The sequence below is a fragment of the Pectinophora gossypiella genome, chromosome 10, assembly GCF_024362695.1.
Source record: "Pectinophora gossypiella chromosome 10, ilPecGoss1.1, whole genome shotgun sequence".
NCBI lineage: Eukaryota > Metazoa > Arthropoda > Insecta > Lepidoptera > Gelechiidae > Pectinophora > Pectinophora gossypiella.
Window position 1 is genome coordinate 1060742 of NC_065413.1, and position 19947 is coordinate 1080688.

The following is a 19947-nucleotide window of genomic DNA, read 5'->3' on the forward strand; positions in this document are numbered from 1 at the left end:
GCCAGCACTTTTAAGAAGTAATAAAAATATTGTCTATGCGTAAATACTTCTCGGGGATTGGTTAGTTGTTTTGTACCAGCGTTCGTTCTTGCACCGAAAACGCCAAAAAATACGCTTTCAAACCAAAATGGAGGATTTGTCGGTCGAGGTGTACGGTGAAAATGGTGCTTATTATAAGGTTTGTAAATTGTGAAGTACGTTATATTTTCATTAAATAGATATCATTTGTATTAGTGAAATATATATTCATTCGTTTCCAACGATTCGTTACATGTTTTATCTTATACTTACAAAAATATTTTTCCGGGAAGATCATCGCGGCTGGAATGGACGCCATGTCCGCCTGACAGGGCGTGAATTTTCCATGTGTTGTAATTGTGCCGCTTTTTGTACTATTATCATAGATTGCAGTATAAAAATCAGGTCGTGTCGCATGGGATTCTGTTATTTGCGCATTTCCACATGTCTGACCCACTTAGCTTATTTATATCTAGCGCATTACTAAGTTGTTGGAAGAGAGGAATGTTCTAAAATTCTCCTGTATTTTTAGGCCATTGTCACCGACGTGCTCGACAACGAGGTTCTCGTAGCCTTTGAAAATGAGTAAGTTTCCTTTTTTTGTAATAACATTGGTTTTTGATTGGATTTCGTTGCGCTTTGCTGAATATTTATCATACTTTTTTTTTCGTAGCTGGCAGCCGGAGTCGAAATTTCCTTTCTCGCAAGTGTTCCTACCGCCGAAAGACACCGGCAAACACACAGAGTTCGTGGAGAACCAAGAAGTGGAGGTGTTCGCGAGGTCCAATGAAAAGGAAGCATGTGGTTGGTGGACAGCTAATATCAAGGTATTGAATTACATCCCCTACGTAGTACATGAGTTGTTAGTCAAGGCTGCAATATTCTGGTTAGAAATGATATAGTTATGACCCATCTGGTGCAGCAGCATCAAAATAATGTCATCTATGAGTGTAGTGCAGATATTTTAATATTTTAATACCACCAAGCTCCAAATTGGTTCTTGTTATGTGTGTTCACATTAAATAATTTATGTTGTAAGCAGCTAAGGTAAGATGTGCCATAACTTATTTTTTACTACCCTCTTTGTAATAGCATTATTTTCATAACATACTCAAAAAACAAACTTGATTTTAAAAAAGATATATCAAGATCATATATCTGCCAAAAATCTGAATGATTTCCATAAATATTTTCACATAAAAACTCCCTAAATGTTTATTATATACCATACTACTATGTAATACCATATTTTTTCCAATAGCACATTTCACTCAGATTAAATACTATTCATGTAATCAGTTTGGAAAAAAGCAGTTCTCTATCCATTAAGCTCAGCTAGATACAGTGAGTGCACTGAAGTCACGGTCCAATGAGCCCTTATGTCTAGATTTCATAGTAAACCTGTATTGCCCCTTCTAAGTAATAATAGCCAGGTGCTTATTAGCATAAAGCTGTGAAGGTCTTTTTATATTAACTGAACTTGGAACCTTGTGAAATGGATGTCTTGTCAAATGTTTGCATAATAAGACTTAGTTATTGAGGGGCAGTAGTCTAGTCTGTATAAATCATTTTCAATGGAAAGCAGTGATATTATAGCAATAATTAAAAAAAAAAACAACAGTAAGGAAATTTGGTGGCTCAATAATAACCCTGAGTTAATGAGGTTGGTAGTCCACCTCACAACCTGCATGATAGAAGAAGTAAGGAAATCGGTTCATAGTATCTTTTCAAACTGGACTGACATTAGGCACCATTTTTCCATTTACATATTTAATCTTGAGACATATCATAAACATCAAATAATGATTTAAGAATACCTATCTTGATGATCTTGGGATTTCAGTAAAACTTAAGTATAAGTAATACCATTAATATTGCATTTTAAGGTGTATACATGTAATATTTGATAATATATTTACCTATTACTTTGCAAATGATTTATATCTGTAGATGTTATATCTAATGCCATTAAATCTTGCTTGGAGTGGTTCTTCAATCACTTGTTTACACACAGTAGACTATTTATTGCAGATTAAATTGATGTGAGCATTTTTCTCTTCAAAGTTATTGTGAATGTAGGTGTCATCTTTCATCACCTGTGAAATAAGCAGATACATATTTGATTTACCAAAAGTTCACTAAATAAAGTATACCTCAAAATTAAGTTGTATGAAGCTTACATAACTCCTGGCATCCTACTGTCACATAACACTGATAGACTTCTTAGTAAATATAGAAATGGGATACAGATAAATTTGGAACCTAATATATTTTGAGTTTTTGTGCTTGGAGTAATAAAATAAAATTGGACTAAGCAAAAATTACTCCACTTTTAAGACATTTTGTTTCTGAAACATTGAATTGCTCTCACATACCTCTTAGCAGGATGATAAAGTCAAGTCAACCATTTAGCTTCACTGTACCATAATGTTAAATAGGTACCTATTTTGGTGCAGAATCAAAGGTGGATTATAATGTAACATAACAAAACACAAACATAGCATCCTCACACCTGTTTTGCTATAAACCCAAAAAAAAATTAAATTTTAAGCTAGACAACTTATTATAAATATAAATTATTCTCAATTTAAATTTATTAAATGTGAAAATATTTGTAAAATATTTTGAAATAAAGGCTATTTATTATTATTTCGAAGAGGTGGTTCTATACTAGCAAGTAATACATTATTTGAATGTTTCCAGATGATGCGGGGGGACTTCCTGGTGATAGAGTACTTAGAATGGGACAACTGCTACACAGAGATTGTGCCAAAGGACCGGCTCCGAGTAAAGACCCCGAAGACTCCCATTGACAAAAACACCTTCCACAAGTTCGAAATCCCCGTACCTGATGATCTCAAGGACTAGTAAGTCTTATACATTCATACATACATAGACATACTGTTCAGAAATGAACAATACTGCATCTATTTTCATATTACAGTAAAAAGAAATCTAAGTATGACTGGTCTAGAATACTTTTCAAAAGTCAAGATTCTTTTTTAGTTCCATTCAACAGTCATATTCTATCACTTATTTCTTATTACACACTTGGATCAATAGAACTAAAATTTATCATTGTTATTGAAGTGAAGTTGTGGATGATCAATTAATTTTTTAACTATTATTATCGAAGATAAACTTGTAATTTTTTTTCTAAATAATCGACGATACGGCGATACGGCACCATTATCATGTTGGTCTAACAGAAAGCTCGGTGAGGTGTGGTTACTTAGTCCATCTTGGGATGGACGTGCCTCTCACTACTCATGTTCATATTCATATTATTCATAGTGAGCTTTTGTTGAAATTTTCTGTGTGGGTAATTACTTGTATTATATTATTGGCGGTGTAGCTGCGATAGTATCGATTTTTATTTGTTTAATATCACTTTTAGTACAGTGTAGGTTTTCAATATCCATCGAGGTGCAAACGCTCCGCGAAGCCTGCGAATGCCCCAGGAGGCTTCTGATCTTCTGGAAGGTGCTAGGTTGACTAGTATAGCCAAGAATTATTTTACACATAACAGGCTATTTATGAGGTTAAATACGGACAATAGAGCTTACTACCATCTATCGAAGATCACATCTTAGTCTTGTCAATATAATACATACATAAACTCATGCCTTTTTCCGACCGGCGTAAGCAGAGTGAATCGAATTCCATTTGCTGCAATCCTGACCTAAGAAAAGTGTTTCTCTTGCTTCCACACAGCACTTTAATATTTCGGTTGACTGTGGAAGTGTCTGTCAAGTGTATTGGTTATTTCCATTCTCGCTTAGTTGAATTTCCTCGCCAGTTTTTGGTAAAAAGTACCATAGAAGGGCTTGTAAAACATTGTGATTTCTAAAGTCTCGTATGACGGACATGTTCAGTACTATTGGATATGTTCTGGATAGGCTATCAGACAGTAATTAGCCAGTGGTGAGGTTAATTTCAGTTAAGTTCAATTAAGTTTTTATTGCTCATTTTGTACTGAATTAAATACGCTACATACTTTACTAGGGGAATTCCCCAAAACTTGAGTAACATTGGTCTTAAACAAAACCTTTTGTGTGACCATCCCATTCTTTGTTTCGGCACGTTGCATACACACATGCAAGATGTGTCATTCCCGGGAATGTTACCAAAGTGGGAATGTCACTAATAGTCAGGTCAGTTCTTTGTTTTTCAGATTGTTGCCTATAGGCAATGCTTAAGCTCTTCTTACATAACTTTGCGTCTATTTATTACTCTGCCAGTTTGGGAAAATTCCCTGGAACGGCACATGCGTCTCGATTTTCTGTTACTTTAATTATATTAAGGAAGTCAGGGTTGATGAGGTTGGTAATTCACCTCACAATCCACACGATAGAAGAAGGAAGTAAAAGTTTAGGGTTTTTTTCTTCTTCAATCAGTTGCTTTCTCTCTGGATCGCGTCAAATACTCCTAACGAACATCATTTTAAAGTACAATTTTTCACAAACACTGTTGACTAGACCGTTATAGACGGCGATACGGCTTACCACCTACGTTGGTTTAACTGAAAGTCTTGTGAGGTGTGGGTACTTAGTTCATATTGCGATGTATGTACCTCTGACTACCCTAATTGGCATATAGTCGTGACTTTATGTGAACATCATGATATTACTCCGTATGTATCAGTTTTAGGACCCATTTTATCGTAGATCGGCAAATCAGACGTTGCTATGACAACTTATAACAATTTGTAAACTCTGCTCGCTTTTTTTGACGTGACGTATCGTAGATCTGCCGCAAATGGAATTAACTACTTGGCCGGACAAATGGGGAGCACTGAAGTAGCTCGCCCGGTCTGTCCGCTCTTTAATAAAAGCCTAACGGCCTCTGTGGTCCAGTGGTTAAGCATTGGGCTCACGATCCGGAAGTCCCGGGTTCGAATCCCTGTGGGGACATATCACAAAAATCACCTTGTGGTCACTAGTTTGGTTAGGACATTACAGGCTGATCACCTGATTGTCCGAAAGTAAGATAGATAATCCGTGCTTCAGAAGGCACGTTAATCCTGGCTGTTATGCTTGGTTACTGTTACCAGGGTTGCTGAGGTTGGTAGGTAATCCACCTCTTAACCCACACGATAGAAGAATAAAAGCTTTAGGGTGAATTATATGCTCTTAATATTTTTGATACGAACCATAAAGTTTTAAAATAGAAAGGAGACAATTATCTCTTTTCTGTGTCGGTTTTTACGACATACCTGTGAAGACAGGCAGCTGAACGTGTTCCGGTTTTATTCGCTCCCACCAGCATTAAAGAAAGATAAGATAACAATTAGTCATAGCCACATTTATCGTGTTTATAATCGCACTATTAGCATACTTCCACATTTTCTAAATTGCTTTTGAATGCGAATATCGTCACGATTTATCAGTAAAATCCATCAGATTCGTTTTTGTTTTCTCTTTTAGTGTATTAACGTGTGACGTCATAGAAAAACGTGTCAAAATGTCATGTGTTTAATTTTTACATTATTCATAATTAAAAGTCATAAATAAGTTAAATAAAATAAAGAAAATGTTTTTTGTCACCTTTAGATCTGTCTTTATTTAGTAAGCAGAATTTCATAATTTATCTTTGACCTAGCACACTACCTGATTGGAGAAATGGGCCTTAGATGTAGATTACACATTGTCTGGTTTCATTTAAGCATTGTTTTATCAATTGATTTATGTTTTATTTGAAAGATTAACAGTCTAGAATCTAAAAACCATATTTAATATAGATATAATATAGATATTTATATACATTTACACATTGACCATACAACTGAATGGACTTAAATTACACCAAAAATGAGCACTTATTTTCTTCTTTTCGTAGATTTCCTGCGAACTTCCGTAATCAATTAAGAGGTTAATGACCCTACCATTACATTGCACAAAAATATTCTGTGTAGGTGGTGATACAGGCAATCTGACTGCTGAAATGGGGTCACGAGTTAAAAGAACTTGTTTAGCGCAAAGATTTTTATAGTACAGTTCCTTTATTCACGCCATATCACTTGTGGACTGGTCAGAGGACACGACAGCTCGCTCTTTGAACTTGGAATGCAAATCGCTTTTTTTATTTTTAAATACATAGCTGGTGAGGAGTGGGTGTACATACTATACACCTCTGTATACCTTCAAGGCTAGAATAGGCATTTGCTAGGTAAGCGTGATCCACCCACATCGTCACTTACTATCAGGCAAGATTGTGGTCAAACGCGAGCCTATATTATTAAAAAAAAACTTTCGGGAACATATGCGTGATGTTGTGTTTATGTTATGTCACAACCCGGGCACCCTTACGCTAACGGCTAAAGACTCGAGTAAGACGTAAAGGGGGTAACGTAGGCGCCCGATACGAAAATTTATTATTGAGAAAATGTAAATACATAGTTATATACTTGAGATTAGCCCGAAGATAGAAGATAGACTTTCTTTTAATCTACATATTGCTTTCCACTGGTACTACAAGGATTATCAACTCTAACTATTGATTAGATAAAGATAAACTGACTTATGTAAATCTTGTTTATAAATAAATATCCACCTAGAACAACTTCTAGATAGGTACGGTATCTATGATGTGTCATGTCGATTACTCAAGTGGAATAAGAATGTGTTGACAATAATTATATCTATGACATGATATTGCAAATATTGAAGATAAGGATGACGTCATCTCCCATGCTTTACGGTGACGTAGATTCTTGTGCAATAATCTCCGGCCAAGTATTTAATGCCATAGGCAAATCTAGAAAAACTCGTGTCAAAAATGGCGGCCTCTGTGGTCCAGTGGTTGAGTGTTAGGCTCACGATCCGGAGGTCCCGGATTTGAATCCCGGTGGAAACATATTACAGAGATTACTTCGTGATCTTTAGTTTGCTTAGGACTTTACAGGCTGATCACCAGAATGTCCGAAAAGTATGATGATCCGTGCCTCGAAAGGCACATTAAGCCGTTGGTCCCGGCTACTACTAACTGATGTAAGTAGTACATGAGCCATGTAAGTGGACTTTGGCGGCTCAATAATAACCCTGACACCAGGTTTGATAATGTTTGTGATGAAAAAAAAAAAGAAAAACCTGCAATAATGAATTGAAAGAACCTTTCATTGCGTAGCTTAAATAAGAGATTTAAGTATTGATTATTTTCTTTATAGTTCTTAGTGTGTGCCGTTACTTTAGCCATATGTGCAAACATAGGGACTGTAATACTTTGACATTTATTTTCGATAATAATGTTAAAAACTTAATTTTTACTACTGTGATTCACGGTACAGTATAGTCAACAAGTAGTGTATTTCCTTTTATACTTTATATAAATATGTTTTACTTGACATGCGCGGTGTAAATCTCACGTGTTTTAAAAAACAATGTGATTGAATGAATACTGTGAAACACGTCAACTTTGGTGTCGGTGGTAACTTTGACCAGAAACCAAACATGCTTAAAAAATATTACAAAAAACAGTAAAAGTAATCAATGATGCCATGATTTTGGTATATTTTTAAATAAATCAAATCTACCGGTTTCGTCCAAAGTTACCATAGGTAGAAAAGTTGGCGTATTTCACAATTGTCAAGATTCTACAAACTATTATTTTATGCTTTAACCCTATACTTACGCTGTAGCATGTAAGCTCTCTCCTATATTGAAAGCGTGCAGGCGCGGGCACCGCATTGGACGAATCCCTTTCGTTCATTATCAGGGTTCGATATTATCAAGATAATTACATAGATGAAACGCATCTGAAGTTTCTATATACTACCGTTTTTCAAATCAGGATATGATATTTTTTGTTGAGTATCTAATTCAACAAATTAGATTTTTGCTAGCTAGTTTGGATTCATTATTTATTTATGAAAAATCAAAATAATTCACAAAATAATACCATAAAGGACGACTTGCTGTATCAACCCAAAAAGACCGAAGTCTGTGCTAGGTTTAGATACAATACATACCTACTATAAATTAGTAATGTGCTCTCAGTTTGCTGCATACGCATGGATATAATAGTTTTAAAATCCTATCCAGGCGAGTAGACTAGAAATTAAAAAGTGTGAAACTCCCCGCAGTTCAGATATAAAGTGGGACATCTGCCCTTCAGGGGTAATTTATTAACTATCTTTTCGAACCCTGATCATTGTGCACCGCCGCCGGCTACCCCGCAGCGGAACAGGCCTAAGAGTGGTTGTGTTGCAGCGTTGCGTATATCCACAGCGCGAAGGTGGAGAACGCGCACAAGGAGTTCCAGAAGGCTATTGGTGCCGCGCTCGTGTGGTACGTGCCCGAGCGCGGGGCGCTCGCCGTCATCAGCCGCTGCAGCACCACGCAGCGCCGCGCCACCATGCTCCAGGAGATGCACTTCAGGTACGCAGCACACCACATTAGACAGATCAACCCCGCCTTTCTTGTGCTTCTCCATCTCATGGAATTTGTGCCTGTCCCTGGCCATACGGAAAAGCATTTCGGTTCGTCGCCACCTTCGTCCACCCCTTGAAGTTGCCCAACCATGTCATCCTCGGCCTTCCCACGCGCCCACGACCCAAGATTTTGCCCGACATCCGGACGGTAGCTGTTCGGTGGCCAAATTCATAGATGTGGCTTTTCACTATTGTTCATATTTTAAATTTTTTAAATTCATAATTTAAATTTACTACTTACTGGTTTTGTGTAATATGTGTTTGCTTAAATCGAATTAGTTTTTACTGTAATGGATGAATGTAGAACTGTATAAATAAATAATAAATAAAAAATATATTTAGGTTTAAAACCTTACATACTTATAATTAAAGCACATAATAACGGGTTCTTACCGCGTTTAAATAGGGATATTTCGGTTCTACTTACATACTTATGTTATTTGTACAATAAAGTATTATTGATTGATTGATTGCGTGAACTTTGCAGCAGCAACTTTAGCTTGACGCGCTTTACGAAGTGGCACCAATTTATAGAATAGTTATACAAATGGTTGTCATTTATTTTATTGAAATTTGTCTTTGTTTCAGGAATCTTACTCAGAAGCTGTTATTATTGAAAAAGACTGAAGAAGCAGCTAGGCAATTGGAGTCCACAAAAATACACAATCAGGGAGGGTAAGTGTAGCTTGAAATTACTTACTTCACTCTCGACGCTACTTGCACCCAGTGTGACTTATGTGTGATACGGATGTAAGTGGTAGAGTTAAAAGAGGAAGGACTAGGCGTACATATCGCGATCAGATCCAGATTGTTTTAAAGAAAGGTCAGGTCAAGAGTACCCTAACCCAACTAGCGTGCATGAAGAAGATAATGTGGTGTGTCAGGATCGTAGTAAGTGGAATTCCGTGGTCTCTGCCTACCCCAACTGGAAATAGGCGTGATCTTTCTATCTCGATCTCAGTATAATTTTGTTTCGTTGTGATGTTTCCAGTTACACGGACGAGTTCTCAGTGCGCGACGACCTGATGGGGCTGGCCATCGGGACGCACGGCGCCAACATCCAGCAGGCGCGCAAGGTGCCCGGCGTCACCAACATCGAGCTGGAAGAGCACTCATGCACCTTCAAGATCTGTGGAGAGGTAGCATACTACATTTTTTATTATCCTGTTACATGCGGTGAATGGAAATAAACATGGAAGCATTCTTGTGGCTCAAAAAATGACGCAACGAAAATCCAACCGCGGGTGTGTCACCTGGGGGATTAAAATGGCCACATCGAAGCGACTCACCTAAGAAAGCAATATTGCTATTTGACATTTGTTTGCATTGCGCACATGCGCAAATGTCAAATTTTATGAATTGTTGAAAAATTAGATGAATTGCTTCGATGTGGCCAATTTTAACCCCCCTGGACTTTATTGATGTGGTAAAGGTATAAATCGGCGCGCGCCTTTTGCCACCTACCGGCATGTCAACTTATTGACATTACGGCGTAAGTGGCTAAGCACAGACAAATAGCGACATAAAATCAATAACATTAACGTGTTTAGTGTTATTTCAATTTTAGCCTACAATTATTTTGTTACTGTGAGTGTGTTTTGTTTTGTGTGAGGCGTCGATAATAAACTGCAGAGTATGGAGAGACTGTTTCCATGTTTATTTCCGTTCTGCGATTTTTACGACACGGCAACACACGTAGTTGAACGTGTTTTAATCCGCTCCCAGTCCAACATAGAAGCCCAGCACACAAAAGGGTTCTGTCTGTCAAGCTACAGACAGAGCCTCGGTTGTCTACCAGCCGACTCACTGGCAGACGACTCGCGTGCTAACAGCATCATGGAAGCTACAGGGCCACCGGCTGTCAGATATGGTCGCGATGGTAGTATGCTGCTTCCTACAAACTTTTTAAGACGTAGGTGTTCCCTAAGACGGTATTTGGCGAAATTCAAGGGGGTAAAAAGGGGTGGCAAAGTTTGTATGAAACTTCTATAGTTTTAACAGTAGGGTTTCAAGCGAACGAAATGGCGGGAAACAGTATTATATTTTCCGTCTGCCTACTAGGGCAACAGAGTTAGTCAATATTGATGTATTATGGCGTGTGCAGTCGGGCGAGGCGGTCCGCGCGGCCCGCTCGCTGCTGGAGTACGCGGAGGAGTCCATCAAGGTGCCGCGCGCGCTGGTGGGGAAGGTCATCGGCAAGAACGGGAAGGTCATCCAGGAGATCGTCGACAAGAGCGGCGTCGTGCGCGTGAGTTACTCTCTTTGATCATGCTCACCTAACGCTTTGTTTCTCCGGTGTCCTTGTAAATAGACACCCTTAACTAACACTTTCACGGATACAGACCACGGGCCATTGACCTTGCAATGAGTAAAGTCTTTGATCATAATCAGTGATCGGGATAATAGTGCCATTTACGACATTTGTCTCAACATAAATCATATCACCGAGTCTTCATTTTTGATCTGTTACGCAGTTATGACGACGTCGGTCTGCGGACATCTGTCCGCATGCATTTTTGCGATATATTTTTCTTATTGACGTTTTATATTAGTCTGGGGTCGAGACATCGCCAGTAGACGTTGTGTCCTTGAAAGTGTTAAGTTTTGTTGTTGTCACACGTCCACTTGAACGGAGCGACGGCATATGCTAATGAGGATACAATCTAGAAGCTCAATTATAGATAGAAGCGCTAGGGTTTCTAAATTTTGACAGTTCTCCATACTGTTTACCTAAAATTCGTGATAAATTGCTATAAAAAGTGGAGCAACGTGGAGTGTATCCCGTCTGTTGGATGAGTTACGAAAACAAAAAGCAGCCAGTTGGAAACAGACAGAGTTTTCTTCTTTCCGATCTTTAGGGAATAAATATTATACACTATGATAATGCAGTTAAACCCTGCGTAAAGGGTTATAGTCTGAAAATATAACCAAAACAATGTTTGTTTACTCAAATAGTATGGGGAACTGTCAAAATTTAAAAACACTCAACAGTAGCGACACCTGGTGGGAGAAATAGGCAGTTTCTATCCTCGTTACTGCGAGTTGTCATGGCAACGCCTGACGCAGACTTGCCGATCTAGTGAACATTCTTTATGAACCAAATGCTCTGATTCCGCTCAAGTGGATGTGTTATATCTTACTTTCCACTAAAGCAGAGGCGCTGGGTTCGATTCCCGGTCAGACAGTTAGGCCTTTTGTGAATTGTCTTTGATATTCGAAGATTTTCTAGTAGTTCATGATTAACAGGTATATAGTTTATAAACCCAGTCCTCGCCAGATATGTTTAAGTCCTTTAAGTTAATATAGGACGAGCCTGATCAAAGTTCGCTTATATGTTAAGTTTTACAATTTGTGTTAGAATCTAAACACATGAACCCTTCCTCACTTTACCGCGGTCAATGACCTCCCCAGTAGCACATCCAATTCAGTGATATGATAGTTTGTATTGCGATACACTGCAGGTGAAGGTTGAGGGCGACAACGAGCCCATGCCGTCAGCGCCGCGCGAGGAGGGAATGGTGCCTTTCGTCTTCGTGGGGACAAGGGAGAACATCGCTAACGCTAAAGTGCTCGTCGAATACCACGTGGCGCATCTCAAGGTACGGAAGAATTGATTTTAGACACGGTACTAACACCGTCTTTTATTTTTGAAGCTGCGTACTGAATGACAAGGGGCAGCGGTGGGATGACATCGTGCAAGAGAGAGAGGGAGATGACTCTCTGTCATCATCTTTTCCGGTGATTGGGCCGTTCCGCACGTTTCTTCTCCGCTTATTTTATAAATTTTTATACCATAACTTCGAGCACCTAAAATGCGATGACTTCAGCGTACGCCCAGACGAGCCGCAATAGCGAGCGTTTTCCTTTAGAGCTCGAGTCGGGATTCGAATTTGTAACACTACCATATAAGTCACGCACTCTCCGAAGAGGGCTATTACGGACGTTGCGAATGGAGACACTCGTACAACAAGCAATTGGCCACATATCGTGAGAGTGGCGCAGTAACCCGCGTGTGTGGTCCGCAGGAGGTGGAGCAGCTGCGCGCGGAGAAGCTGGAGATCGACCAGCAGCTGCGCGTGGTGATGGGCGGCAACGCGGCCGCCTTCCCGCCGCCGCGCGGGCAGCCCGCCGCGCGCGCGCGCCGCCTGCGCGCGGCCCCGCCGCGGTACCCGCCCGGTCCTGCTGCCTCCTACTAGCCGTCTGCGGGTCTGGCGTGCGGGCGGGGGCGCGGCCCGGGGGCGCCGGCTTTGCTTCCCCATGCTGGACTTGTCCAAATCCTTGCCAGACTGTCCTTTGATTGGAAGGGACGTTGCTGGCTTCAATCGCCCGAGTATCGAAACAAGTTTGGGACTTATTGTAAAATACCGGAACAGTCGAGCAGTGATTTTGACAGTGTCCCCATCGAGAATCAAATCTGGACCTTCGAGTCGTGGACCAAACGCTTTAATCACTAGACCACGGAGACTGTCTCGCTTTATTTTTATAGTTCGAATACGGGCACCGATGTCACACCCCAGTCACTCTATACAAAAATCTCACTCTTACCGTGTGCCGCTTAACGGAAGTGCGAGCGAGACAATTTGCGCGCTCCTAGTTAATCCTTAACGTCCATTTAAAACTAAAATAAGACTCGGAGGGAGTGAGGACGGCGCCCGATTCGAATGAGTGCGGAACAGAAAGTTCCCGCCGTATAACGTAGCATTGTTGATTGCGTGTGGAGTGTGCAGCGAGCTAACAGCAGTCCCCCGCAGGCGGGCGCCGCATGACGCCGGAGCTGGGCGAGGAGCGCGGCGAGGCGGGCGGCTACCGCGGCCGCGGCGGCGCGCGACGGCCCAACCGGTGAGTAGCGCCCTGGGGCATGCAGGCCTTACTTCATGCACTGTGTTACTGCGTCGCCAATATTAACATTTGCGCATACAAAAGTCAAAACAGCCATGACATCTTAATTTGGGGGACTTCATCCTTTGTATGAAAAAATCTAAACCGCGTAAGATACGAGTAGATGTTTTTAATCTAGCATGCATGCATATCTTAGTAAATATAAAGTTTAGTTATGGCTGTATTTTGAAAAATGGGAGTTAGCGTGAAAAAAAATTGTATGACAAAATCTAAAACTTATATACACGTATTTACAACACGATTCGAACATTAGATAATTTCTAGAGTATTTATTTTTAGTGGTGCTAATTCCTGTGGACGCCATCATATTTTGTTATACCTGTCATTTTCTTACTGCCGAAAAGGAAAGGGACGGGTAATCGACAAGCATAAAATAACCCTATAAAAAATTTAACCCTATAAAAACCCGACAGAATTAAGTTGACAGCACACGTCAAACAGTTTGCATACCAGCGAGATACCTTTTTGATTCGCCCGGGTTATCCATTCATTTACTCATTCTTCCTAAAATTAAGAGCTGTCAATCATCTGTCCCTTTCCTTTTTAGCGAATAAGAAAATGACAGGTATAACTTAAAGTAAAATTAGGTGTCTGCAGGAATCAGGGTCAATATATGTTTAGGTGAGAAGTATGAGCGCCTCTGTAGTCACTAGGTATCCACCAAATATGTCAGCGCTTGCTCATGAGAGGGACCCTGCCCTAGTATATGTAGGGGGCAGAAGGTCCGCGTGACAGAATCTGCACAACTTAGAGAGATCTTTAGCCCCAAATCAGTCGTACCACATATTTTGCTCTTATGGCAGCTTAGTGCTTCTCATCCACTCACTTTTCGAACTGTCTCATCAGGGCCTTCACGCCAGCCTAGTTTCATAATATTCTTGCTATTCCCTTAACCTCTTATAAAGTCATCACAGACTACGCAGATCCTTTGTTTTTGTTCTAATTTCACTGTTATTACTGCATTTAGTCATAGGTTATTTTCATTTGTATAGTAAGTAGTGCATAAAGTTTAACATTACTATTTACTATATCATTACAAGCTTGCTTTTTCGGGGTGATACTAGGTAAGTTAGATTTATTTACATAGCTTAATAATTTTGATTGCAGTCGATAGATTTTCATAATTATTATTTTTTGTTATTTGCTATGGTTTTGAGATTTACCTATATTTAGTGGGAATTTGTCGAAGACAGGTATGACTCTAATAAACAAGGGGTTTGTTTCAAAATATTGATTTCACAAGATGTTCTTTAGTCGCAAATTGTCATTCATAATTCCGTATATTTATTCCAATCTTTAAAATATATTTTGCTACCTAGTGATGATATTTTTTTAAACCTCCTCCGTCTTATTGAGTGAACAACTGCACACATAAATGCTTCTATTCTTGAAGCGGATAGGCTTTCGATTTTCGGCGATAAGTCTAGGACGGATGTGGCCTAAGCGTCTATAGGAGAGGTTTCAGGATTGAACCAAATCTGTCAGCGCTTTCCTACTCTTACATCCTTTTCTGTTATTTAGAACCGTTATGTGCTAGAGAACGACTGCAGAAGACAGAAAAGGATAGAAGTATAGGAAAGTGCTACGATGTGCTGCCATATGTGCTGCCCATATCTTGCCGGGTAAAATCCATTTATTGTATTGAATGGTTACCAATAAGACGTGTGGTACGTGTTTCCAGATCGAGCGAGCGCGGGCCGGGCCGCGGCGGCGGCGCGGGGCTGGGCGCGGGCGGCGGCGGCGAGGAGCGGCGCGGGGGCGCTGCGGGCGCCGCGGGGGCCGCGGGGGGAGCGGGCGGCGCGCCCAACCCGCCGCTGGAGAACGGCCGCCACGCGCGCGGCCCGCTGCCGCCGCGCGGGGACAACCGCAACATGGTGCGTGCACCGATATCCTACAAACCACACGTGCAACAACCGACACGATTAGAATGACAGCAGAACAGATCGCCTGGTGCGAAAGGGCCGGTCTCTTTCACACTTGGCGTTCTGTATATCTGTCCTGTCATTCTAATCATGTTACATTTGTTGCAGTTGTTTTTTAAGATACCGGTGTTATATTCACTCTTCGGCCACCATCGAATACATGTCTCGTCGCTTTCGGCGTACAGCTTAATACTAAAGAGACAAAAAAATATGTAATTTTAATCAAATTGTTTGTTGTTTGTAACAAAGTACATTATCTGTTTTACAGAGCGGCCGGCGACGTGAGCCGCGAGAGCCGCGCGACGAGCGGCGCCGACAAACTGATGACGAGAGCTCCGTGCTCGACAGCCAGGACGTGTCCAGCGCCGACCGGGGTGAGTAGCGAGCGTACTCTATACGGGTCGATACAACCACTGCACACGCGTAACTTGTACTGTCTTAACAGTTTCCACCAAAGAGAGAACTAACCGCAAGTGAAGGAGCGATGTGTCTTTTCTCTCGCTCTTTCACACGCTGTGATTGGTTGATTCCGTACGTCTCCACTCCGCTTTGGTTAAAAACCCTTTTAAATTGTTTCATGCCAAACTACGCTCCCATTTAGCGGAATCGGTCCGAAGTTGTTATAGAAACGTGCTGTGCGGATTGAACGCAGTTCTATATAAACAAAGTGGTTCCAATTTCGCTTAAATGGTGTGTTGTCTTTGTGATTTCATAAAAATATTGAGTTATTTTCGCACAACTGCGTCATCAAATGTTCGCGTGCGTCACTATCGGGCCGTTATATAAAATTGTTACACGTGCCTACACACACATATTCGAAGATTCTTCGCGAACTAATCGGATTATAAACTCGCTTGTGAACCCTAAACTTGTCAATGACATTTCCCTAATGGCGTTGTATTGTTGACTAAAAGATGGGATTTTTGTATGTTTAGAGAAACAAGCGAGTATAATCCGTACACAACATGTAGCATCTTGATTCTGAAAAGATTTACCTATGTTCTTTTTTATTTCATTTTTTTGTGGAGTATTCAAACGATTTCAGAATCTGGCAGCAACATTGTTTAGTTTTGCTTGAAGTCCAATTGAGATAGTGAAACATTGTATTGCATTCAAGTTTGTCAAATTACTACGTTTCACGACCAATTGACTTTGTAGGCTTGGATCAACTAACCAATAGCCACTAAAGTAATGACTCGTATAATCCGCGGCTCATAAGTTGAACAAAAATGTCCCTGGTTGTCACGGTTACGCGCCCCTCTCATAACTACACTTCGATTAACACCCAATACTTTGTCACTGCGAATTGTTCAACTTATACGCCGCGGATTATAACTATTTTCATTTCTTTGTCTTCTATTTTGCAATGCTGACAATCCTTGGTCGTATGTCTATTGGTTACTTGGTGAAGGCTTGTAGCATGGTATAGGAAAACCAGGTATGCTCAATACAAGTCGCCATTGCTAGCTCTTCGATGACGTTAGTGTTACCACTGTGTTACTATTAAATTGGTATCTCCAACATTTCAAGGACGTAAATTTCATTAATGAAAATTAAGTGAATTACTAATATATTTTTTTTACTTATCACATAAATAAACTGTAAGTAAATCTTTTACTAAAAGTTCAAAATTTCTTTGCAAAGTAAATTAAAAACATTGGGCGTGGGTAATTTATTTTTTTACAAAATGGCAATGCAGGGTGGGATGACGTCAGCTGGGCTAACCTTGAAATGCTAGCTATCAGTTTTGAGCATACTTAGTCTTCTTATACCATGGCTTGTAGCCCATATTGGAGTCACTTTCACATCTCGTTGTCGATTGGCTTACATTTGTGATTGTGGCCAATGTGAGACTCGCCGCATCAACAATATTTGGTCAACATAATTTATGAACTTGTTCCCTTGATGAAATCTGAAAATATTACTGAATGTGCTAGTTAAAATGTAGTTAGTAGTGTTTTGTTCTGTAAACGTTGATAAATGTATTTATGCATCATATTTTCTATATGTTTATTTTGTGCACCCGTTTATTACATTTTAATTAGTACATGTCTGCCGTAAAGGATGAATGGGATATTTTCTTCTTTTATTACTTTTTTTTTATAATTAGTGAGGCGAATAGGTGTTTGCTATTGTTTTAAATAGATATTTCTTTGGTGAAATGCTTCCGTATAATTAAGAGTATAGTATAACTAATTGTTGGTGACGGTTATAACCGGTACTCTGAAAAATAAATTAAATATAAATCTTTCACTTGTCCGACGTAAAATAGCCATAGGTAATAAATAAAAATCTTCCATCTATAGTGTTGTAGTGTACGCTTCTTTATTTACCAGGGTAAATACGGTTGCATATCCTTACTTTAAATCTTTGCTATTTACGTAATAATAGTGGTCTAAACCCACACTTCGTGCATCCTAAACCTGGTTGAAACTGATCGCTTTGTTGTCAAATATAATTTTATTAAGTTCGTTTAGAAGTTTTTAAGTAGCAGCTTTGCTTGAACAGAGCAATGGCAGGGGAGCCAATAGCTAGCAATTGCAAATAGTTTTGCAAGAAAATAGGGGTTTATAACACCCCTGTGCGACTGGAAATTGTAAGACACAGAACTACTCTGTTCTACGTATTTATATTTTTTGCCTCGTTACCATCGACCGGTCGGTCGGTTACCCCTGGTTGGAGCCAGACGGGCAACACCATAAGCAGGGTAGATCGTGTAAAGATTGAGCAAAGCATGGTAGAGAGATTAGGTGGGCAATAGCAGACGCCTGTTCTTGCGGGGTAGAGTAGTGGGTGACGTGTGACATGCGCATGTTGCTGCAGAGTCGGCGTCGTCCGAGGAGGGCCGCGGCGCGGGCGAGGCCGCCGCCGCGCGGCGCCGCCGCCGACGGAGGACAGGTCAGGACGGGACACGTACACACCTACACACGTACACACACACGGTAGATAATACTGCTTCAGCTCCGGTACGAGATAGGATTGTGGTATAGAACTAGAATATTGATTATCCTATCATGCCTTATTACACTCTTTACTTTTGAATTGTATTAAGGTTCTATTTCAGTGCCCATGTATTATATTTTGGAGAAACCAATTTCGAATCTGATTTAACTATTGTAATTCGTCAATTTATTCCTGGTTAATAAAAAATTTAGCTCTCATTTCCGATAGACGTTGATAAGACATCTTTTAACTCATATGAAAATTATGCTACACATCAACCTAGAAAACTAAGAAATTGTCTTTACACACGTAACATATACCAAACTGAATTTTACACATTTTCCATGAGGGTAATAAATTTTATGTGATTTTACTATGTTAGTTTCTCATTGTGCATGTCTAGAATTTTTGCTTATGAGTGACCATGTTTTACGTAGTGTTAAAACTTTACATAGTAATCTTCATTGTAGCTTGTTCCATTATATAAACATTTAATTTCTGCATGTCGCTTTTATTGTTAAGAGTTGATGCACATGATGTAAGATTTTCAGATTTACCTTTTTAAAATATATATATATATATAATTTGTTTCCTCACAAAACTAGCCTTATTGAAAATGTTCGTAACTTGTGACGATATTTTGTGTTGTAGCATTCGTTCACCCATCGCGACGTACCGTACGATACAACTCGGCACCGCAGCTTATCACAACTACACCTCATTATATTTATAACGCGCTAATCTATCGCGTGATCATACTTATCCTCTATTCACCCTGTACTTTGTGTCTTCGGGACGATTATTACACCGGCGTGTTTTGATTTGTAGTGTTTACGCCTCAAGACGGAGCGTAGGCGACCAGGGTTTCGCAAAGAAATGAGAAACCGGAATCGGGTACGGAAAGTTAGGAAAAATCTCGTTCTGCTCTTCGGACAAAGTCAAGATGCGAACCTAACGGTTCCGTTCAGGGCACGAGGTCGCGGAGCAGACAGTAACGTGTGTTTGGTGTGGTTACAGGAGGCGGGTGGAAGAATGGAGTGAGCGGGTCTCACGGCGCGGGCGCAGCGGGCGCGGGCGCGGCGGCGGCGGGGGCGGGCGCGGGCGCGGGGGCGGGGGCGGGCGCGGGCGAGGGCGCGGAGCGGCGCGCGGCGGGCGGCGCCAAGCGGCGCGAGCTGGCGCCCAGCAAGCCCAAGCCGGAGCCGCTGCTCAACGGCACCGCGTAATCCGCCGCCGCCGCCTCCACCACTTTTTACGTTTGTTCGCCGGCGGCCCCCGCCGCCCGCCACAGCGTGCGAGTCTCTCGAGGAGAGTGCGGCACGCGGACGAGACCCGACAGCCCTGACTAGACGCCGACGCCCCGAGCGAGACGATATTATATCCTAACGTTAACGTAACATGTATCGTGTGCCGACTGCGGCGACGCGGCCGCCGTCGCGGGCGGCGAGCGGCCGCGTCGCCGCGGCTGCTGTATCGGCCGGTGCCGGCCGCGACTCACGGACGCCCGTGGCTCTCGGGGACCGTACATTTGTTTCACGCCTCCCCGAGCGCCGCCCCCCGGACCGAGACCGACCGATATGACGAGACGGCGGACGCGGCCGCGGCCCTCACGACCCGCGCCCGGCGCCCCCGCCGAGTCGGACACCACTAGACTTACTCGTATTATGCTTTTATAAGAGATTCGTGATTTGTATTCCTGATTATTCGATAAATATGAAAAATTAAAGATGTGTACGTCGC

General features: G+C 41.1%; 1 protein-coding gene across 1 annotated transcript; it reads left to right on the plus strand.

Moving 5' to 3' along the window:
- The first annotated feature begins 45 nt into the window (after window positions 1-45).
- LOC126370364 (fragile X mental retardation syndrome-related protein 1) lies at window positions 46-19858 on the plus strand. Its single transcript, XM_050015199.1, has 16 exons — window positions 46-178; window positions 551-603; window positions 692-845; window positions 2722-2885; window positions 8244-8393; window positions 9035-9121; window positions 9438-9585; window positions 10551-10694; window positions 11908-12045; window positions 12472-12622; window positions 13198-13285; window positions 15027-15219; window positions 15536-15641; window positions 18091-18165; window positions 19228-19303; window positions 19573-19858. The coding sequence occupies exons 1-16, from the start codon at window positions 128-130 to the stop codon at window positions 19856-19858; spliced, it is 2064 nt and encodes a 687-aa protein (XP_049871156.1). The 5' UTR covers window positions 46-127.
- Window positions 19859-19947: the final 89 nt, after the last annotated feature.

Coding starts and splice junctions, on each gene's coding strand:
- LOC126370364 (XM_050015199.1), top strand. CDS start 128: ATGGAGGATTTGTCGGTCGAGGTGTACGGTGAAAATGGTGCTTATTAT. Junction 846..2,721: donor GGTGGACAGCTAATATCAAG/GTATTGAATTAC, acceptor GAATGTTTCCAG/ATGATGCGGGGGGACTTCCT. Junction 18,166..19,227: donor CCGCCGCCGACGGAGGACAG/GTCAGGACGGGA, acceptor GTGTGGTTACAG/GAGGCGGGTGGAAGAATGGA.